This window comes from Agelaius phoeniceus, chromosome 24, assembly GCF_051311805.1.
Source record: "Agelaius phoeniceus isolate bAgePho1 chromosome 24, bAgePho1.hap1, whole genome shotgun sequence".
Lineage (NCBI taxonomy): Eukaryota > Metazoa > Chordata > Aves > Passeriformes > Icteridae > Agelaius > Agelaius phoeniceus.
The window spans coordinates 5053907-5075304 of record NC_135288.1 but is presented as its reverse complement, the minus strand read 5'-3'; the positions used below and the strand labels follow the sequence as shown (position 1 = coordinate 5075304).

The 21398-nt window shown below is 52.6% G+C and overlaps 4 protein-coding genes across 7 annotated transcripts in view; 2 read left to right on the top strand and 2 right to left on the bottom strand.

Annotated features, from left to right (window-relative positions):
• Nucleotides 1-3130, top strand: part of TP73 (tumor protein p73) — a 35347-nt gene extending 32217 nt beyond the window's left edge. For 2 of the 3 annotated variants that reach the window (XM_054647727.2, XM_054647728.2), the window contains one exon: nt 2094-3130. In XM_054647727.2, coding sequence (XP_054503702.2) covers nt 2094-2420 — 327 coding nt within the window. In that variant the 3' untranslated portion in view covers nt 2421-3130. The remainder of the gene's footprint in view (nt 1-2093) is intronic. The other variant, XM_077190345.1, reaches the window with a different exon arrangement.
• LOC129129918 (myo-inositol 2-dehydrogenase-like) lies at nt 1663-13144 on the bottom strand. Of its 2 annotated transcripts, XM_054648046.2 has the most exons (9): nt 12755-13144; nt 11505-12029; nt 10168-10238; nt 9658-9766; nt 8887-9017; nt 8387-8494; nt 7373-7491; nt 6479-6635; nt 4536-5842 (listed from the first exon to the last, which is right to left on the bottom strand). In XM_054648046.2, the coding sequence occupies exons 1-9, from the start codon at nt 12988-12990 to the stop codon at nt 5694-5696; spliced, it is 1605 nt and encodes a 534-aa protein (XP_054504021.2). In that variant the 5' UTR covers nt 12991-13144; the 3' UTR covers nt 4536-5693. The 2 variants fall into 2 exon arrangements, with proteins under 2 accessions (XP_077046461.1, XP_054504021.2); XM_077190346.1 differs by lacking the exons at nt 4536-5842; nt 6479-6635 and adding an exon at nt 1663-1939.
• CCDC27 (coiled-coil domain containing 27) lies at nt 13091-16376 on the top strand. The gene is made up of 6 exons (XM_054648047.2): nt 13091-13221; nt 14038-14168; nt 14310-14387; nt 14642-14854; nt 15243-15347; nt 15463-16376. The coding sequence occupies exons 1-6, from the start codon at nt 13122-13124 to the stop codon at nt 15595-15597; spliced, it is 762 nt and encodes a 253-aa protein (XP_054504022.2). The 5' UTR covers nt 13091-13121; the 3' UTR covers nt 15598-16376.
• LRRC47 (leucine rich repeat containing 47) lies at nt 15136-21071 on the bottom strand. The gene is made up of 7 exons (XM_054647852.2): nt 20404-21071; nt 19552-19995; nt 18695-18811; nt 18276-18391; nt 17870-17972; nt 17393-17482; nt 15136-17217 (listed from the first exon to the last, which is right to left on the bottom strand). Exons 1-7 carry the CDS (start codon nt 21043-21045, stop codon nt 17005-17007), a joined length of 1725 nt encoding a protein of 574 aa, XP_054503827.2. The 5' UTR covers nt 21046-21071; the 3' UTR covers nt 15136-17004.
• Nucleotides 21072-21398: the final 327 nt, after the last annotated feature.

Below are 21398 nucleotides of genomic sequence, written 5' to 3'. Positions count from 1 at the left end.
GTGTTTTGGAGGAAGGGAAACCTGTGCCCCAACCCCTTACAGAGAACATATGTTCCCAGGATTGATGCTTGTCATTCCTGCCCCCTTGTTGGTCCTTTGGAGGTATCTATTGCTCAGGCCTTGGTAAAAATCACAACCAGTCCCAAAAAACCACAACCAATCTCAGCTGCTTCCTCCAGACTCTCAGAAACAACAGAGATCAAAGATCCCCAGGCCAGAGCTCAGGGAGATTTTCCTCCTAACACAGAGAACACAGCTGAGGTGCTCAGGGGAACACACCCCATATCCCACAGAGCCAGCAGGGACACCCCACAGCAGCTCAAGGAGGTTTAATCTGGTCTCGCCTCTTCCCCTGCTAATCTTTAGAATGAAAGAGGCTGAAGTCTGGAATGAAATAGCCCAGGTCAGGCAAAAGCTGTCAGAAGCAGCATGGAGGGGATGCTGGAAATACCTGTGTGTGCCCAGAGCATCTTCCTCTGCTGCTGCCACACTCTGGTGCTGGTACCAGGGGCAGCACTGGAGCTATTCCCCAGCCCATCAGAGAAACAAGAAAAAGGAAAACAAAAACTAATCCTGGAACGCTTTGATCCATGGAAAACCCTGTAAATCCCCGAGCTGGTGTTTTGACTGAGACAGAGCTCCTGCCCGACCCTGTTTTGACCTTGTTTTGCCCCAGGCAGGTGTAGCAGTGTCTCTACCTGGCAGCTGCAGCATCCCGCAGGAGAGATGATGATTTGTCACTGGTGGCTGGGGCCAGTTGTGTAACCTGAGCCTGGTTCTGGACCATTTGCTGAACTAACTCCATGACTGCCTGTCAGCTGTCCACGGGAACGTTTAGGAATGGCCAAAACTTGTGTCAGGGCAGAGCTGTGTGTCTGAGTCGTTTGTAGCTACTAATTGCATACTCACTGTCTGCTGCAGTTAACGCTCCCGTGAGTCTCTGTGCTGGCATTAACACGGACCCCTGGCAGCTCCCCCCTGTGCTGGTGTGTGTCCTGGCACATGTCCCCAGCCTGAGGTCAGTGTCATGTCATGTCCTCAGTGCTGGAGGCTGGTGCTGCTCCAGCCTCCTGGGCCAGGACCAGAGCAGAGCCCATCCCAGGTGCACAGCCACAAGGATGCTCCACATGCTGCTCTGCAACCTGTGTTCGAGGGGAATGGTCCCTTCCTTCCCTCCCATTTCCACATCAGTTTGATGTGAACCCTTCCCAAAACAACAAAAATCTCCAACATGCAAACCTGCAGTTACTTGGCTGCAAACGAGAAATAACCCAGGGTGTGGTGGTGTTCGCAGGGGTCCCAGGACAAGGGAAGAGATGAGAATCTTGACTCCATGTTTCAGAAGGCTGATTTATTATTTTATGATATATATTATATCAAAAGAAAATTATATACTAAAACTATACTAAAAGAATAAAAGGATTTCATCAGAAGGCTAGCAAGGAATAGAAAGGAATGATAATAAAATCGTGTGACTGACCAGAGAGTCCAAGACAGCTGGACTGTGATTGGCCATTAATTAAAAACAACCACGTGAGGCCAATCAAAGACACACCTGTTGTGTTCCACAGCAGCAGATAATTATTGTTTACACAGAATTTCTGCAGCCTCTTCTCAAGAGCTTCTCAGGAGAAAAAGTCCTGGCAAAAGGATTTTTCATAAAATATGTCTCTGACACCCAGGGGACGCATCCATGGCCATGGGTGCACCATGATGGACCCACGGCTATGGCGGGAGGTCCAGCTCTGCTCTGTTGGGCATTGCACCCATGTGTCCCCCCAAAAACATAATCTGGGGCTCTCTCCTGGATATAACAAACTTATGCATCTCTGTAGTGCTCAGCTTGGCTTTGGGGACAGATGGACACAGAAGTCCCATGCTCTGTGATGCCCAGGGGGTTCTGGTTGTCCACCCTTAACGTCCCCTGAGACCCCTGAACCTAAGGGAAGGACCCTTGGCCATGGCAGGAGGTCCGGCTCTGCTCTGTTGGGCATTGCCCCCACGTGTCCTCCCCAAAAGCATAACCTGGGGCTCTCTCCTGCTGGTCCAGTGCCATTCTGCTGGCCGTGCCCTGAGCAGCGTTGTCCTTGCAGGATCTCGCAGCACTGAAGATCCCGGAGCAGTACCGCATGATCATCTGGCGGGGTCTGCAGGAGCTTAAGCAGAGCCATGACTACGGCGCCCAGCAGCTGATCCGCTCCAGCAGCAGCAGCAACGCCTCCACCATCTCCATCGGCAGCTCGGGCGAGCTGCAGCGGCAGCGGGTGATGGAGGCCGTGCATTTCCGCGTGCGCCACACCATCACCATCCCCAACCGCGGCACCGCCGACGACTGGGCCGACTTCGGCTTCGACCTCCCGGACTGCAAATCCCGCAAACAGTCCATAAAGGAGGAGTTCACGGAGGGAGAGATCAACTGAGGGGCTCCAGAGGTGGCAGCGAGACACCAGCGGGGTGATGAGACCCCCCCCACCCCTCAAAAATGTATTTGCAGCCTTGGGCACCTGGAGAAGTTTAAGTTTGTTATATCCAGGGGAACTGCAGGCCCTGAGCCAGGCAGGAGGTGCCTGCCTGGGGAGGAAACTGGAGGTGAGGAGGAGGAGGAGGAGGAAGGAAAGGAGGAGGGCAGCCGAGCCAGCTCAGCAGACAGAGCGGGGTTTCTGCCTGCCCACGGCACAGGAGGCACTGTGTGGTTTGTGTTTTCCTGGAGCATCCCTGCATCCAGCAGTGTAAGGACAGCACATTTTTCTCATCCCTGCTCGCCATCCGTGTTCTTCATGGTGTCCCAAACTGAGAGGGCTTTGGCACTGCAACAGACTCAGCCCTGACCTGTGCAGGCATTGCCAGGGACTGGTGTGAAGCCACATCCTGCTTTTCCATGGACTGCCAAATGCACCCCTTCCCTCAGCCCTCAGTAGAGCCAGAAAGATCCTGTTTGTCCATTACCAATGTGTTCTTGTACTTAAAGGTTGGTGTATATAAACAGAATGTACATACAGTAAACTCGTTGTGCTGTAAGGAGAGAGAAAGATTTATTTTCATGTAAGCTATAAAAATTGATACTGACTCCTGAGACACCGCAGTGTCAAGTAAATTAATTCCATGTTGTAGCATGTAAACATGCAGACAATCCTGTCTCCAGCCTTATCTGTTCAAAACTCAGTTTTTTCCCTCCTCTGAGTCTCTTGCATGCAGTTGTGGAAAAGCCAGTGACTGTCCTGGGAAGTCACAGGTCTGGATAATCCCTCCCTGCTCCCTTGGGGAGTTTTGTTGACAGGTCAGACCTGACAAGCTGGAATGCCATGGTGTAAATTCCACCTTTTTGGAGCACAGCATGGACTGGCTGCCCAATTCTCTTCTGTTCCTTGTCATTTTCCCCAGCTGCAATTTCTCTGTTGATTCAGACTGGGAAAAAAGCCTTCACAGAAAGCAAGGACACAAATAGCTGTGTTCCCTCCCTGATTGTTTATTCCCTACACTTTTGGGAAGACAATGTCCCACAACAAGTCTTGGAAAGGCACTGGCAGTCTCAGGAGCTGTTGCTGTGGGAAGGAGGGAGGGCAGGGAGCTGCTGCATCTGCCCCCTCAGCCCTGGGTCACTGGAGATTTTGGGCAGCCTGAGGGAACCTGCACAGAGATGACGCTGCCCAGCCCATTCCCACTGCTGCACTCTCCCTCTGGAGGCCTCCAAAGGCAGCCTTGCACCTGCTTCCCACCACCCCCAGGCTGGGGAAGGGGCTGGATACCCTTCCCAAAGCCCTGGCCCCTCTGAGCACGAGCAGGAGAGCTGAAATCCCAGCAGGGCTCAGCTGAGATGTGACTTCTCCTCCAGGCAGGCAGTGGCTGCTCCCTCTGCAGGGGGGACAGGAGTGTGACCACTGCATGTGCTGCACCCACAGCCCTGGGATGGGACCCTCCTCCAAGGCCCTGTCTGGCTGTCCCACAGCAGCTCGGAGCCTTCAGCACACACAGGTTTGCCTCTTGTCCCTCCTCTTCCTCAGGGACTGGTGAGCTGCAGGTGCAGTCACCACCCCTGAGGCCGTCCCACCCCTCACACCACAGGGATTGGGAACCTTTGGGATTGGGAGCTCCCCTGGTGTGGCTGACAGTGATCTGTGTCCCCAGGAAATGGCTCAGTAAAGCACTTTAATGCTTTAAAGCTTTTGCAACCACCACTCACATTTCCAGAGTTCCCAGGGCTGTTCCCAGCAGTATTAATGGATCACTCTGTGATAGGAATTGTATTTTTTGTAATGTTATCTTTGGAAAATGTGTTATTTTTATAGATGTGTTTACTCTTTTTTGTTTTGGGTTGCTTTTCTGTTGTTTGGTTGTTTTTTGGTTTTTTTTTTGTAACACAATAAAAGCACATGTGGGAATTCTTGCATCTAAAAATTAAAACTGGACAGAAAGTGCCCTCTTAACCCAGAGTAAACCTTCAACTGTAGGACCTCAAAAGGCCTAAAGCTACTGAAACAAAAAAGAAACCCACCATTGTGTACTAATTTGCTACAGCAAGTACAGAGAGGCAAAAACCAGCTTCTGGACACATACATTTTTTTTTTCTTAATAAATGGCTAAAAAATAGTGAATGGAATGGAGAACAAGCATTAAGACACAGTTTTTCTGAGCTTGAAAAATTACACTGTTAAAAACAATTTCCCAAAAAGAACACAAATTGCACCATTATTTCTAGTTTTAGGAGTATATATTCCACAGGTAGGAATTGGAAATTGATTGAACTAAAGGTTCTTGCAAGAAGTTTATAAACTTAATGCCTTGAAATGGAAGAAGTCAAGAATGTTGTTGTAATTCAATAAAAATAAAAAAAAAATTAAAAAATAAAAAAAAAAATTAAAAAAAAAAAAAAAAAGGTTTCAAAAGATCTTGAAAACTGGTATGTGATAGCCAGACAGGAACAGTCAGAGCCTCACATCTGCAGAGAGCTCCACACACCACAAAGGCCCAAAGCTCCTGGCAGACACTGACTGGCCTGTGGCTCTGCCTTCTGCTGGGGTCTCTGTCCCAGACAGGATCATGGAATCCCAGACAGGTTTGTTTGGAAGAAACCTTAAAGCTCATCCCATCCCACCCCTGGCATGGCAGGGACACCTTCCACGATCCCAGCTTGCTCCAAGCCCTGTCCAGGCTGGCCCTGAACACTTCCAGGGATGGGGCAGCCACAGCTTCTCTGGGAAATCCATTCCAGCCCCTCACCACCCTCCAAGGGAAGAATCTCTTCCATATACCCAATCTAAACATACTCACAGATGCTCCTGTGAGCATTAAATGCTTTTTTGAGCATTAAATCACCTCCCTTGTGGCACTGCAGGGAAGGTGCCTGCTTGTGACTTCTCCTCCAGGCAGGCAGTGGCTGTTCCCTCTCCAAGGGGAGACTTCTCCCTCATCCCAGATACTGGTGGTCCTCCACTACCCTGCCTGGCCCAAGGAGCATTACTCTTCTCCCAGGAAAACAGAGCTCTGTGGCCAGCAGCACCCTCCAGGAGGAAAAACCACCTGGATGAAACCACACGGAATTTCTTGCAGGCTCTGGCTGACATGGTGGGAACCCTGCCCCGCCCCAGCAATGAGTGCTCCTGGCTCAAAAGTGCCTCTGTCTGCTGGGCATTCCCAGTGGGAACACCAAAACCACCATCCAGGCTTCTGTTGAGGCCACTGGGTGGGAGTGGCTGTCACACAAGCTCAGCCTTGACCCCAGGCGGACCCGTGGCACTGCTGTGCAAGTCCACAGCAGATCCATTCCTCCAGGACTGCTCGGCTGCTGCAGCGACCTGGATGGTCCAGAGGAGCTGCTCCTTGGTCACCACGGGGGGCTCCTGGCCTGTGGGACAGCAACAAAGCACTGGATGAAACCCATGGTCCCCTGTGAGCACAGATCCCCCCACAGCACTGGGGCCGCAAGACTTAAAACATTTCAACCCCTCCTCCTGCCCTGGCAATGCAGCCACAACAACTGAAATACTGCTGAATAAAAATAGCTTGGACTAGATGATCTTCAAAGCCTCTTCTCACCCAAGCCACTCCATGATTCTGTGATTTTTATCCTTTCAGGGCACCCAGGACTCTGGCTGAGGATAGTGTGGACTAGATGATCTTCAAAGCCTCTTCCCACCCAAGCCATTCCATGATTCTGTGATTTTTACCCTTTCAGAGCAGTTAGGACTCTGGCTGAGGATAGTGTGGACTAGATGATCTTCAAAGCCTCTTCTCACCCAAGCCACTCCATGATTCTGTGATTTTCATCCCTTCTGGGCAGCCAGGACTCTGGCTGAGAATCTCCTGGCTGTCACAAACAGCAGTAAGGTCCAAGGGAGTTTCCCCTCCCAACTCTCATTTCTTAAACCCAGCACAGAGTTTCAGATCATCATTCCCCACCCATCTCCATGACCTGACACAGTGCATCCCTAAGAAAGCCAACCCAAAGCAACACCAGCCATCCATTTAAGCCTTGTCCCACCTTTCAGGGTTCTCAGGAAGTGCCGGAAGAGCTCCCTGTAGGCATCTCTGTAGCGCTCAGCTTGGCTCTGGGGACAGATGGACACAGAAGTCCCATGCTCTGTGATGCCCAGGGGGTTCTGGTTGTCCACCCTTAACGTCCCCTGAGACCCATGAACCTGAGAGAAGGAGCAAAACAGGGAAGAAAGAATATTTTGAAGTTATCACATTTTCAATCTCACACACTTGGCCAGGTTAGAGAAGCCCTGGTTTGTAAAACCAAGACAAAAGTAGGTTCTGAAATGAGGAGTCACACCTGCCCCAGCCCTGGAATGGCTCAGACACAACAGAAACACCACGGGTCTGCTGTAGTACAATGGCTTCCGCTTGTGTGATACCTCACCTGAGCAAAGCCCCTTTTACAAGTGCCTAACAGAAATTCCTCCCCAAGACCAGCCCCCATAGCTGTAATTATTCATTACTGTAGGAATTTACACTTTTCTTCCCCTTTCATATGCAGGACTCCTGCTACACAGCGGAGACCACCCTGGAAAGGACAAAGGAAATCTGCACAATTTCAGCCTCAGGAGAGCTGACACCAGTTCCTGCTCTGCTATGATTCATGCAGCTCTTAACACCACATAATGCATGGGACAGAGAGAAAATTTGGGTGAGAAAAGAGAAAGTGGATTGTAGACTGAAAAAGGACTGCTGCTGAGGCAACAGCCAAACAAACAGATGTGGCACTTAAAGCTCTGCTCTGGGTGACAAGGTGGGGATTGGTGACAGGTTGGATTTGATGATCCTGGAGGTCTTTTCCAACCTCAATGATTCTGTAATAGAGGGTGTTTGGGAAATGTGCTGCAGGCACACTCAGAGGAGTCAAAACAGACTTGACTGAGCAGCAGGGCCCCACCTCCAGCCGCTGGTCACAGCTCCTGGTGCAGTGCTGGCTGATGTCCAGGGTGACAATGGCTCCGCTGGGGAACTTCATGCTGATGGTGACCATGTCCACATCCCTCAGGCAGCCCATGTCTGGGGACAAAACAGGCCTGGCTCACCCCAGGAACAGCAAACCAGCCACATCCTACAGCTACAAACTGCTGTTCTTCCTTTGGGAGGTGACAATGGCTTTGTGACAGCTTCCCACAGCACCCCAGCTGCTTCACCAGCATTCCTGATGGAACACAGGCAGTTCTGCAGGAACACACAGCCCCAGGCCCAACTCCACCCTCCCAGCCTGCAGCTCTCTAATGAGGGCACCCACCTGTGCTTCCAGGAACAGGCAATTTCCAGCACGTTGCTGGAGCAGACAGAGGGTACAGAACCCTCCTGGAGGGCTCTTGTTTGCTGCATTTCAATGCTGTGCCATGCAAGAGAGTGTTGCATCCTGCCCCTCCTCACCCCAGCCAGCCAAGCTTGGCAGCTGCTGCAATTACCTTAATTAAAACTCTGCATTTCCATTTCAAAAACGGCACCTTCCACCTTTTAGGGTTCGTTTAAATGAGTGTGGTAACCCAGAGTGTGCACATCAACCCAACATGACCCAGAGCAAAGGCACAGCTTTGTGCTGGGATCCACAGGGAAGGGCCAGAGAAAGCAGAGAATGAACATTTCATTGACATTTTTGTGAGCTCAAACCTTAGCTCAGTTATCTTCTGTACTCTGGTTCCAAATCTGGTGTCCTGCAGAGTCATGTTCAATGATAACTCCACTGCAACTGCTTCACATCAGCAGGAGATTCACCAGATTCAGAGATCTCCACCAAATACCCCCAAGGAACCTGCCTTATGTTCCACCAGCCTGTTTATTCAGCTGCTCCATGATGGAATAATTGTCATGGCTATAATGCTCTCATTCCTTTTTTGTTGCTAGTTTTAACCTTGAAGTCCAGAGGTACCCAATAAACCATCAAAAGACTCATTCTTACCTGCACAGAAGGCATGGCCCAGGGAAAATATTGTATCTGGCACACTCTCTCCCAACAACAAACTGATAATATCTATGTCATGCACGGCAGCATTGTAAAAAATTCCACCTGGAAGAAGCAAAACTGGGCATTAATGTCTCCATATTGAAACCCACAGCCAATTCATATTTCTGAACTGCACAGAGATGGTATAAAAAGCCCCCACAGTGAAGAAATTAATACTAAAGGGACAAAAAAAATGCACAGAAGTGAAGTTTGGTAAAGAAAACACTCCTCAAAAAACTCTCCTCCCCATGGATCTTAAGGCTATACAAATTCAGGGGAATTCCCACAGAACACAGAGACATTTCCAGAACAGGTTTTGGATCAACCTGGTCTGGTTAAGGTGTCTCTGCCCATGGCAGGGGGTGGAACAGATGAGCTTAAATGTCCTTTCCCAGCCAAACCATTCCATGACTCTGAGTGAAGCCCAGACTCTTCAGCAGGGAGCTGCTGGGTACCTGAGGCTTTCAGCAGGCTCAGAGAGGCTGCAGGATAGAGGCTGCTGATGGTTGATACCCGGTGGATCCTGCCCAGGGCCCGGCTCTCCCGCACCTTCTTGTACAGGAACTGCAGGGCTGGGTCAAAGCGCCTTCCAAGGGAAACAAGGATGAGGTTGTTAGGAAAATTAATCCACAAACATCAGAGGTTTATGTCCAAAAAGGAGACTGAGGAGTCCTTTTTACTTTATTTTTATAAAGGGAGAGGCCATGGGGCGTTCCCCTGGGATCTCTCCAATTTTTGGAGGATGCAGCCTCCTTTTTATCCCAATTTCCCAGCCACATTTCCCTTCTCTCTTTCCCCATTGGCTGAGATACTTGAGAGGTTCAGACTTCCTAATACACCTGATACCAAAGATTTCCCTCTAATGTATAACCCTCCCTTTTAATTTTTAATTCTTACAGAATTTAGGGGTTTTTCTTCCCCATTGTTTCTTTCATATTTCAATGTCTAATTTCGTTTATCAGCAAACCTAAAGTTTATTTGTAAAAGCAAATATCTTTTTCCATTCATCAATCAGTAGAATCCTCCCCATTGTTTCTTTTTATCTCCCAGTGCTAGTTTTATCTACCAGCAGACCCACAGCTTGTTTGGAAAGACAAATCCACTGTTCCTCTCCAGGTGAAACCAAGCTGATTTGAGGACCAAGTCAGGAAAGCCTGAGGAATCAGTGCTGCTTCCAGACATGGGATTTTATAAAGAATAAATCACAGGAAAACCACTGGTCTTACTTGTAGAACCCACACACGAGTGGCCTCCCACACCTGTCGGCCTCATCAAAACAGGCTTCTGCTGTCTGTCTGTCCAAGCTGGGCAGCCCCTCACAGAACACACCTTTACCTGTGCAAAACAGGACACACACGGGGCTCAGGGGAGACACAGCTGCACAAAACACCTTGATCTTGCAGTAACAGCTCGTTACATTTCTGGTTTTGATGGCATTTACCCCCTTCTGCCTGCCTGCTGTGGTTTCAGCTGTCCCAGACCCCAGGAGTGGGACTGTTTTGGTGACAGCTTTCCTGTGAGTCCTGGTGGGATTTTAGGATGAGACACTGCCCAAACATACTGGGACCAGCATAGCACAAACCCCACTGGTGTCCAGCCATTAACATCAGCAGGGATCTCAGACACTTTAATTGCACAGTTTGAGAGCTCCAGGGCTGCTGCTGAAACACAAACACACTCACAAGTGCACATCAACGGGCACAGGGAAAAGCTGAATGTGCAGCTGCTCCTCTCACCTGCTCGTAAGGCATCTCTTACCATCTCAGGGGCTTTGTCAGGTGGAGAACAAATAATGGCTCCAGAAACTCTGCAGGAATCAAGAGAGATCTTCAGTAAGAACAAGGTTTTCACTAGATCAAACAATGCTCAAAAGCTCTATTTGGTAACAGTTTAAAAAACCTAAAACCCCGTTGCTCTGGAAGGGCCAGCTGGGTTATAGAAGGAACTCAGTGCCTGCTTCAAGGATGAAATGTAGTGACACACATAGATTAAAATCACAAGTGGCACAAAGGAATTGCACTGCTTCTCCTGCATCTTCAAGGAGAAAGTCTTTTAAAGGTTTCCTTTAAAAAGTATTTAAATCCTGACAGTTAACACACACACAGAAATCCAAAGTATTTATGTGGTAGAGCTGCTGATCAATGCATCTTAGCTTCCTGTGATTCTTTATTTTCTAGTATCAAATCTGCCTTTCATAAAAGCTCTGCCTTTTGCTCCTGCAATATTTTAGACCTGACAGCAACAGCACTTTGGTGATGTTACAGTTGTTCAGTTCAATCTAAAGCAAAATGCCACAATCCTCCCACAATTTACACCAACCCTCGCTTATCTCAGAGCTCCAAGAGCCACCAAACTCAGCTGACTGCTCTGAAACAGGAAAATTGGCAGGAAGCAGGAAAGCTGCCATTTATTATTGTTCTGTGGGAATGCAGGAAAATGTTTGGTTTTTTAAAATTTCTTAACAAAACTGCCTGTACCTAAACACCTCCAAGTTTCCCTTAATCTGGGGCCCAGTTAAGCTGCTCAGAGACCCCTGAAGGATCTATGGGTAGGTGACAAAAGGGCCCCTCACTCCCGCACGGACGGCCAGAGGGACAGTCTGGGGCTGCTGCCGAGTTTCCCAGAGGGGAAGGCAAGGCTGGCATGGAGCCCCCTGCCCTGAGCAGAGGCACAGCCAGGAGCTGGTGGACAGAGGGACAGTCTGGGGCTGCTGCAGAGTTCCCAGAGGGGAAGGCAAGGCTGGCATGGAGCCCCCCGCCCTGAGCAGAGGCACAGCCAGGAGCTGGTGGACAGAGGGACAGTCTGGGGCTGCTGCAGAGTTCCCAGAGGGGAAGGCAAGGCTGGCATGGAGCCCCCTGCCCTGAGCAGAGGCACAGCCAGGAGCTGGTGGCCAGAGGGACAGTCTGGGGCTGCTGCAGAGTTCCCAGAGGGGAAGGCAAGGCTGGCATGGAGCCCCCTGCCCTGAGCAGAGGCACAGCCAGGAGCTGGTGGCCAGAGGGACAGTCTGGGGCTGCTGCAGAGTTCCCAGAGGGGAAGGCAAGGCTTGTGTGGAAGCCCCCGCGCTGGTCAGTACCGCGGGTCGCTGAGCGCGAGGGTGGCCTCCTGCTGCTGCAGCACCCTGGTGCCAGCTGGGACCCTGGCGCCAAAGGCACGTTCCACCTCCTCCAGCTGATCCTCCACCACGTAGAGCAGGCAGCATCCAGCTTCCTCCAGCAGGCTTTGCATCAAGGCTGTGCTCACGAGCCCTGCGCCGAAGAGCACGAGGCCGACGCCGCTGCCACCATGGCATGAGGGGGGTGTCAGGCTGTTGGAGGCATCAGGTGCGGGCTCGCTTTGGCCAGGAGGTGCAATCCTGGTGTGGAAGGTGGCCAGCGGTGAGGGGTGGCTGGCAGAGGTGGAGGGTGTTGGGCCATCGCTGTGTGTGGTGGGGATGGGGTGGTGGGGAACCAGCAGCTTGTTGTAGGAGGGTGGGGAGGGGACCATGCTGTAGCCAGTGCTGGATCCAGTGGTGATGAGGAAGGAGGGATGGGAGAGCAGGGAGGGCACGTCGAGTGGCAGGGGCAGGCTCAGGCTCAGGCTGGAGTCGGGACCTGCAGAGCTGAGGAGACAGAGATCAGAGGATCAGAGAATATCCTGAGCTGGAAGGGACCCACAAGGATCATCAAATCCAACTCTTGAGAAGAACACCCTGCATAAGAACACCCCAAGAATGTCACCATATGTCTGAGGATGCTGTCCAAATGCTTCCTGAGTGGGGTCAGGTGAGACAGATAATTAAAGAATCATTAAAATTGGACAAGATTTCCAAGATCATCAGGGCAAACCTTTGACTGAGCATCTCCTTGTCAATTAAACCACACCACTAAGTGCCACCCACAGCTCCCTCAGCCACTCCTCATAGCACTGACTCCCCAGCCCCTTCCCCAGCTCCACGCCCTTCTCTGGACACGCTCCAGCCCCTCAATGTCTGTTTTGTAGTGAAGAACAGAACTGGGCATGGCACTTGAGGGGCCTCAGCAGTGCCCAGCACAGGGGGACAAGCACTGGTCCAGCTGGGGACACTGTTCTGGGATCAGTGAGATTGAGATGGGGCGGGTGAGGCAGAGAAGGGCAGGATGAGCCCGAGCAAGGGTCGGTGAGGCTGAGATGGAGCGGGTGAGGCAGGGAAGGGCAGGATGAGCCCGAGCAGGGGTGGTCGGGTGAGACTGAACTAGGGTGAGCGAGGCAGGGAAGGGCAGGATGAACCCGAGCAGGGGTCGGTCGGGTGAGACTGAATGAGGCAGGGAAAGGCCGGGTGAGCCCGAGCAGCGGTGTGTCCCTCACCGGAGCCCCGGGGCGCGCAGCCCGAGCTGCCGGAGCAGGCGGCGGTTGCGGCAGTGGCGGCCCGAGCTGAGGTGCTCCAGGATGCGGTCGCGGCGCACCCTCAGGGGCAGCTGGCACGGCGTGCACAACAGCGTCTCCACGGCGCCCGCCGGGCCCGGCCCCGCCGGCTCCCGCCGCACCGACAGCTCCGAGAACTCGGCCGCGTAGTCGTGCAGCGTCTTCCTCCTCCGCCCCATGGCCCGGCCCCGCTGACTCGGAAGCGGAAGGCCCGCCCGCCTCACGCCGTTGCCCGGCAGCGGCCCCGCTCCGAGCCCCGCGGTGCAGGACAGACCCCGGCCCGGCCCGGCCGCAGCCCCAGCCCCGGGCGATGGAAGCCGATGACTCGCAGGGAGCAGAGCTCGCCGAATCCATGGGGCAGCTCCGGCAGGAGCTGCGGAAAGCCAAGGATGACCACAAGATGGCCATAGGTACCGCGGGAGGTGCCCAGAGCACGCCTTTACCTGCCTAGGTCTCATTCAGTTCGGCTCCTTTCACCTTGGAAACATTGCAGGGTGTCGCTCACAGGCTGAAAAGCCGCTTGCTTTGAAAACACTTTTTTTCCCCCCTTGGAAGTGAAGAACACGAGAAAACCAGCAGAGAAAGCGCTGAGCAGAGTGGCAAAGCAGGGCTCGAGGTGCCCACTCTGCATGTCCTCAGAGCAGCGCCCACCTCAAAGCCAGGCCGTTTAATACACATGGAATAACAGAATGGTTTGGGTTGGAGGGACCTTAAAAATCACCCAGTGCCACCCCGTGCCATGGGCAGGGACACCTTCCACTATCCCAGGTTGCTCCAAGCCCTGTCCAACCTGGCCTTGGACACTTCTAGGGATCCAGGGGCAGCCACAGCTTCTCTGGAAAACCTGTGCCAGGCCTAGCCACCCTCACGGGGAAGAATTTTTTCCATACATCCACTCTAACCCTGTTCTCTATTAGTGTGAAGCCATTCCCTCCTGTTCTGTCACTCCAGCGCCTTGTAAACAGTCTCTGTCAGTTCTTTGTGGCACTGGAAGGCCACAATTAGTCACACTGAAGTGAAACCACCTTTTCTTCTCCACACTGTACAAACCCACATCCCACAAACCACATTATCACCCAGAACTACTGTGATGCAGCATTAATGTGACCCAAGTCTGGTCCCAGACTGTTCCCACAGTGGCTTTGCTTATGCTCACCTGAAAAAAGCAGCCACAGGGCGTTCAGCAGGGATTTGCTTTGCTAACAGAATACTCTCCCACTTCACAGGTGCCATCTCTTCCTTGCAAAGACAGATGGAGATCCAAGAATCCGAGCTTCGGAGAATCAAATCCGAAAAGGAATTGCTCCAGAAGCAGCTCAGAGTGAGAGAAGTCCAGTTCCAAGCTGTGTCTGACAAGGTACGGCCCAAGAGCATGGTGGCCATGGCTAGCAGGAGACATGGCAGCTGGGAATTTGGGATTTTTGCAACATTCCCTCTCTCATAGGCAGGAGGGTCACCTGTGGCTGTGAAACTGAAGTGTAAAACATTCTCCTTCCAGCTTTGCAGCCTTACAGAAGAACAGAGGCACGAAGAAGCAGTGGTGATGATGGAGGAGGAGAACCAAAACCTTCAACAGGTGAATTTGAGCAAAGCCTCTACAGAAAAGTCTGTTTGCTGTTTCACTGGGCTGGTTGAGTTTGGCATATAAAACCCCCACTTAACCCCAGTAGTTTTAGAGAAAACACCAAATAATAACAGCTACCACTACTGGTGAGATTGTCAGTCCAGAGATTCTGCCCAGGAAACATTTGGACCAAATAGTGGGAAAATAAGGTCAAACTTGCTCACTTTCTTCTCCCCAGTGACAGCTGGATTCCTGTATCTGCTCAGGTTGTTGCAGAACAGGAATTCCAGCTGGCTGAGCAGAACAAGCTCATCAGTGAGTTACAGGGGACAATCAGCCAGCTGCAGGCTGAGGTTGTGACCACCCGCCTCCACCTCCTGGAGCAGAAACAGGCCCAGAAGGAGACCCAGAGCCAGTTTGAGGCACTGCAGCACACAGAGCTGCAAACCAGAGTGGCACTGGAGCTCATCAGCAGCAAGGTAAGTGTGGCCTTTTTCACCTCAGAGCCCTGTCTCCCTCTTGGGACACACTTGGGAATCTCAGTCCATTTGCTCCCTAGCTGTGGAGCAGGCAGCTCTTGTGCCACTTAAAAAGAAAAGAGACCTCAAATACCAGAAACTCTGGAGAAAGGTGAGTTCAGGTCAGGTTTCTAACATCCTTCCAGACCCAAGGTAACAAGAACCACCCTAAAGTCATCTCCTGGTGCCAGGGGAAGAGCCTTGGCCCACCCAGACCCACATAATCACCACAGCACTTTCAGTGAAGCCCAAACTGCCTGTAATTTCACATAAACACTTCACAGTCTCTGTAGATCAGTGCAAATGCACATTAAGCCTGAACACACCCGCTCTCCTCTTTTATCCGAAGTTTGAAAGGTACAGAAACAAAATAATCCAGGCTACGTTCAGCGTGGAGGGCATCCAGGACCCCCAGGGCGAGCTCACGGATGATGAACTGCTGGAGGCAATGCAGGTATGTGGCTCTCCCAGACAGCTTCCAGCAGCCAGGAAGGGACTGCTGAGCTAAGAGGACACTTTGCAGTGCTGCTCCCAGCCTGCCCACCTCTTCACACGTGGCTGATTTTCAGAAAATCTTTAACGAGCGGACGGAGTTCCAGCAGATGCTGAAGAACAAGAGCAGCAGGACGTCACTGCTCAGCAGCGACAGCAGCACAGCATCACCAGCAAGGAGAAGGAAATCCTCCAGGATGGAAAAGCTCTGATGGCTGGGCCAGAACCCATCACCAGCCTCAGGTTCTGGGCTCTCAGCTCGGAGCAGGTGCCTTACAAGAAATTAAACTCATTTTACTGACACCAAGTTCTGTTGGAGTATCTGATTCAATTGTTTCAGCCAACTCAGAGCACAAGTCACTGGAAGTCCTTGGTCTGTAGTAACACTTGACTTCCAGAGAAGCCTGAAGCACAAGGATGGCTTGGCTACAAGCTGCTGGGCAGTGTATAATTCCCATTTTTGCCTTGGGAAGTTTCTAAGTGACATAACTGAACATCCCCCAATGCCAGAACGAGGGACAGTGCCAGGGCTGCAAAAGCTGTTTTATTTTTCCATTCCATGTGCAAGTCCCGACATGGGGATGTATTTGACATAGCAGCAATTCAGTTAGAGCTCTGAGATATCATTTTTACCAGAAGAGAGTCAGTCTGGGGGTCACCCTGGCTGAGGGAGAGGTGTGAGTGCCCACCAGTGCTCACCCACACATATAGGTCACCCAGAGACTGCCAAACAAGAACTGCTCCAACTGCCTGTATTTTGGAAAGTAAAAATAGGTGGGTAGGGCAGAAAGCTCCAGGAGGGTCACTGTGGGCATCAGTGCCTGTACTCTGGGGGGACAGGGAGTTCAGCAGTGTCAGCTGGAGGCAGCTCTGAATAGACCTGAACCCCCTCAGCAAAAACAAAGCCAGTGCTCGCCCACAGTGACTCTCTGGGCACACACAAGGTCACCACAATTCCCACAGGGATGGAGGATGGCCCTGAAATGCACTGGGACACACAAACCCTCAACAAATCCCTTAAAAATGGAAGCTGCGCTCATGTCTGAACGCAAAAACCGTCACTTTAAAATGCATCCCTCAAGTTCTGACAGCAATTAAATGCTTCTGACAGCAACTAAATGTTCACAGTTACTCCAGATAAAATTCTGCAGAACAAGATGTCAGCAAAGTGCTTTGGCGTTCTGGCTCCAGGTTGTACCCAGCAGAGGACCTCAGTTCCACACTGTCAATTAACTGCATTCCTCTGCTGCCATAATAATGATCCAGATGAAACACCAGGAGGAAAAAGTGATCTTGCAGAAAAATGTGACTGTGCTTGTTTTAAACATTGCAATGATTTTCTCTACTGCATTCTGACATCCAACAGCTTCTCTGCCTTCAGCCCATGTTTGAAGATGCTGCTCTTTTGCACAGGCCTAACATGGATGATGTCTGTTAAGGATGAAAATCCCAATTCTCCTTGCTGTAGCTCATCAAACTCTGCAGCCATTGCTTTCCCAGCAGGATGCTCCACATCTTTTCTTTAAAAACCCATCTCACTGTGCATCAGTTGTGTTGTTGAATACATGTAAAAAACCCCAAATAAAGGCAATGGAATCCTCTCTCAGCTCAGGCACCTGCTAACGGATCACAGTCAGCAGAGAGGACACTGTGGCCAGGTCTGTTTTGGAAGGATAAAGTACTTTCAAGTTCCCATCCGTGTCCACCACTCGCACCTGCTCCACCACCAAGGGCAGGTTCAAATTCCCTGGTCCACAGAGAGCATCTGATTCCACATCTGAACCAGAGCCTTCCTTGTTCTCCAAGGCAGATCTGTTCAGCTCTGCAATTTTCTGCAAAGCAAAGTACAGAGAACAACATCAATTCTGTGGCAGGGAACAAAGAGAGGGAGTAACAATACTACAAAAATACAAATCAGCTTCTGTGTTCTTCTCAATGCATGTGAGCAATGACACGTTTGGCAGGAGCCCCCCCAAGAACAGAAGAATATTTTCCCGAACTCCCTACCAGGATAAGGGTGTCCATCACATCCTTGCAGATCTGTAAACTGGTATCACTCGTCACTTCCAGAAACAGGTCCCGGGTCTCTTTTCTAATCTGTAAGAGTTTCAGAGATGAAGCAAGTGAGGAGTAAGAGCAGCTTATCCACAGCCCCCTGGACACGTCCCAGCACACAGAGCTGCAGGCTTTCACTCTGTTTAATCAGGGGCAAAGCTCTGCTGTTCTTTACAAATCAAAAGCCAAATTATTACCCTTCCAAAGCTTTTGCACAGGCAGGCTGGTGTTTTGGAACAGATTTCCAGAGGTAAAACTCCCAACTCCCAGATTCCTCCCAGTCTGACAGCAGAGCCCATATAAACTGTAAGAGTTTATACTTGGACTACAAGCACAAGTTTCACAGAACTGTATGCCTCTGAGTTAAACATCTCACAATAGAACGAAACACTGCTTAATTATTGATGTATTTCCATGATTGGGAAGTACCTTTGTTTTCTCACTATTGGTTATTGGTGGGAAGGAAATCACAGCACCTTCAGCATCCACCAGGCACGGGTAGTTGTCTTTGCCATCCAGCAGCTGCAGGTACCTGCCACGAGAAACAAAGCAGCAAGAAGTGAGCAACTGAGAGAGCTGGACACAATGGCAGCAAATAGTGACAAAAAGGAATCAGTGTGTGATCTCAGCACAGGGCAGGGCCACACACTGCCTTACAGCCCATCTGCTGCTACGTCAAGTTTTCCTCATGCCCGATTCCCTCAGCTCACAGCATGTGCACCACACACCCTTCAATCCTCTCTGCTTCCCTTCTATCTGCTGTTCTGAACACATCTGTCACATCCCCAGTGGAGTCACCAAAATGTACGTGGGAAAACCACAACAAGGCACTGACCTGTGCAGCCCAGAGACGTTCTGACGCTTCTTCTGCTTCCGCTGCTCCTCAGCCTCCAGCTGCAGCTGGCGGAGAAGATCCTTTGCCTTGATCTCCTTCCGACCCAGGGGCGCGATCTGCACCACGCGGGAAAACAAAACATTTTAACTGAATTTCACTCAAACACCAGGGTTACAACACTCCTCTGTAAGCAGGTCAATAATTAAACAATATTCCTGCATGTTGTCATGCCTTTTTCACCATGGAAATACTTTCCATTTCACATGGACTGCTGTAACACCCACTTGAAAAACAGGCTCGGCCGCTGGTACTAAACCAGGCACCTGGTACAGCAGGACAGCAAGGAAATCAGAACATCTAAAGTTCCTGGAGTTTGTTTTCTAGGTTCTATGAGGTAAGAAAGCACCCTTAAGCCCTACCTTGAGCTCATCAGGAGGCTGAACATCATATGTCAGAGGAGCTTTGACCAGCTGCAAGTCGTGGGTGGCAATAGTGGCCACTGTGCGCTTCTCACAGATGTCCTCGTGCAGCTTGGTCTGAAACATAAAGGATGCCATCAAAATAGATCAAAAAGGCAGTATGATTTATCCCTTCTATGTGCAGATTCTTCTGTATTTAATGTTGGCAGCACTACCAGCCAGGTGACTAAAAAACAGAGCCCTTCCCTTCATCTGTATCTCTGTTACAGCCCAAATGCAAGGGTAGCAAAGCCTGACAACATGTGACATGTTTTTCTACAGGGAAACCAAATTTTAAGTCAGAAAGCAATCCCAAATACTCAAGCCTTGTAACCTGAAAGCAGCTCCCACCTGCCACCCAAGGGACAGGTGAGCAGCAGGCCCAGGAACAGGCCTGTGGGCAGGATACCTCAGTCAGAAAGCTGGGTGTGTACCATGGTTTTAATGGATCAGGGAAGCTGGAGCCAATCCAAGGGATCTCTACACAAGGACACAGGGTTATTTTTAGCTTTTAACAGGTTCCACAGTACTAACAAGCTCCCGTTACAGTCACAACACAAATGTGAGCGCGTCCATTGCCCTCGTGGCAATACCTGAGCTCTGATGGGTCCTTCCCAAAAACAGTTCTGTTGATTTTGGACAGACTAGGCATGTGCTGCTGGCAGGGACAACTCACCCTGTACCCTCGCACCTGCTGAGTGAGGAGCTCACCTTAAGTTTCCAAACTCATCTGCTGGAAGAGGCCTACAACAGTCTATTTCCAACTCTGCCAGCAACATTCCCATTCCAAATGAGTACCACGAGGCTCCACCTGTTACCTGCATCGTCAGGAACCTCTTGAGAGCATTTCCCGGCTTTAAGTTCACTCCTTTCAGCACACAGCACACGATGAAGGCTCGCACATCCTTGACACCCGGGCTCACTTTGACCACCAAAGGCGCTGGGTTCTCAGAGACGTGCAGAACCTTCACCAGCAGCTTGCTCGCCTCTTCCACCTCATCCTGCTCCCCATCCCCACTGTCCTTCTTCTGCTTCTCCCTCTTCTTCTTCCTGACGTCCTCTCTGCCACTCTCAGTCTTCCCCTTCCCACGTCCCCCGGCCCGTAGGTACTCCAGAATGGCCTTCGTCTGGCACCCATTGACCATCTTCTCCAGCCGCTTGTCCCTCAGCTGGTTGCCCCTGAAGTTGGCCTCCTTCAGGCGGGGGCAGTCGGCCAGCGCGGCGGGCAGCTCCCGTAGCTGGTTGTTGGCCACGTCCAGGCTCTGGAGGAGACAGAGATGGGATGGTCAGGGGTGAGCAACAGGGACGCTCTGGAGGAGACAGAGATGGGACAGTCAGGGCTGCGCGATGGGGATGCTCTGGAGGAACAGAGATGGGACGGTCAGGGGTGCGCGATGGGGACGGTCTGGAGGAGACAGAGATGGGACGGGCAGGGCTGTGCGATGGGGACGCTCTGGAGGAACAGAGATGGGACGGTCAGGGGTGAGCAACAGGGACGGTCTGGAGGAGACAAGGATGGGACGGTCAGGGCTGCGCGATGGGGACGCTCGGGAGGAGACAGAGATGGGACGGTCAGGGCTGCGCGATGGGGATGCTCTGGAGGAGACAGGGATAGGACGGTCAGGGCTGTGCGGCGGGGACCCCTGCGGGGCCGCGGGCTCGGCTCCCACCTTGAGCGCCGGCAGCGCCGCGATGTCCGCGCCCAGCTCGGCCACCTCGTTGTCGGCCGCGTCCAGCCGGCTGAGCAGCGGGAAGGGCGCGGGCGGCCCCTCGGGGGGCAGGAGCCCTCCGGGCAGCGCTCGCAGCCGGTTCCCGGACAGCAGCAGCTCCTGCAGCTGCGGCGCGGCGCGGCAGAGCCCCGGGCCCAGCTCCCGCAGCCGGTTCGCGCTCAGGTTGAGGCTGCGCAGCTGCGGGAAGGCCGGGGCCGCGTCCTCCGCGCCGCCGCCCGTCCCTCCGAGCGCGGCGGGCAGCGCCTCCAGCCCGTTCCCGGACAGGTCGAGCAGGCGGAGCGCGGGCAGGGGCCCGCCCAGCCCCGCGCCCAGCCCGGCCGGGCCCAGCGCGTTGCGGCTCAGCACCAGCGTGTGCAGCGCGGGCAGCGCGGCCGCCACGCCCGGGCCGAGCTCCCGCAGCGCCGCGCAGCCGCTCAGCTCCAGCGACTGCAGCAGCGGCAGCGCCAGCAGCGCCTCCGGCAGCCGCCCGCCGCCCGCCGCCACCCGCTCCGCCACCGCCGCGCCCGCCAGCGACAGCTCCCGCCGCCGCTCCCGCGCCGCCGCCTCCAGCTCCGGCCACGGCCCCGCCGCCGCCGCCGCCATCGCGCCCGGAGCCCGCCCGGAGCCGCCGCCGCTGTCCAAGGGCCGCCCCCGGCTCGGTCCCGCCCTCGGGGAGGGTCCGGCCGCCAGCCGAACCCGCGGCGGGAACTCGGCAGCACGGGATGGTATCGCTGCTCCTGGATGCAGGGATACCTTCAACAAGGGCAAAACACGGGACCGCGTCCTGCTGAGCCGCGGGTCTGCCCCAGCGGGGCCGCACAGGCCCAGGCGCAGCTTACACAGGGGAAGCTCACACACGGGTACAAGTCACACAGGTCCAATTACAGCACACACATGTGCAGCTTACACAGCTACAGCTCACACTGGTACAGGTCACACAGGTCCAGGTCCAACAC

Excerpts from the sequence above, each read along its gene's own strand:
- LOC129129918 (XM_054648046.2), bottom strand. The coding sequence starts at position 12,990 with ATGGGGCGGAGGAGGAAGACGCTGCACGACTACGCGGCCGAGTTCTCG. Across the intron at positions 10,239-11,504 it reads CTCGCGCTCAGCGACCCGCG|AGTTTCTGGAGCCATTATTT; the intron begins GTACTGACCAGC and ends TGATTCCTGCAG. Across the intron at positions 5,843-6,478 it reads CTTCCTGAGAACCCTGAAAG|GCCAGGAGCCCCCCGTGGTG; the intron begins GTGGGACAAGGC and ends GCTGTCCCACAG.
- LRRC47 (XM_054647852.2), bottom strand. The coding sequence starts at position 21,045 with ATGGCGGCGGCGGCGGCGGGGCCGTGGCCGGAGCTGGAGGCGGCGGCG. Across the intron at positions 19,996-20,403 it reads CGGCGCTGCCGGCGCTCAAG|AGCCTGGACGTGGCCAACAA; the intron begins GTGGGAGCCGAG and ends TGTCTCCTCCAG. Across the intron at positions 17,218-17,392 it reads TGATGGACACCCTTATCCTG|AAAATTGCAGAGCTGAACAG; the intron begins GTAGGGAGTTCG and ends TTTGCTTTGCAG.
- CCDC27 (XM_054648047.2), top strand. The coding sequence starts at position 13,122 with ATGGAAGCCGATGACTCGCAGGGAGCAGAGCTCGCCGAATCCATGGGG. Across the intron at positions 14,388-14,641 it reads AGAACCAAAACCTTCAACAG|GTTGTTGCAGAACAGGAATT; the intron begins GTGAATTTGAGC and ends GTATCTGCTCAG. Across the intron at positions 14,855-15,242 it reads TGGAGCTCATCAGCAGCAAG|TTTGAAAGGTACAGAAACAA; the intron begins GTAAGTGTGGCC and ends TTTTATCCGAAG.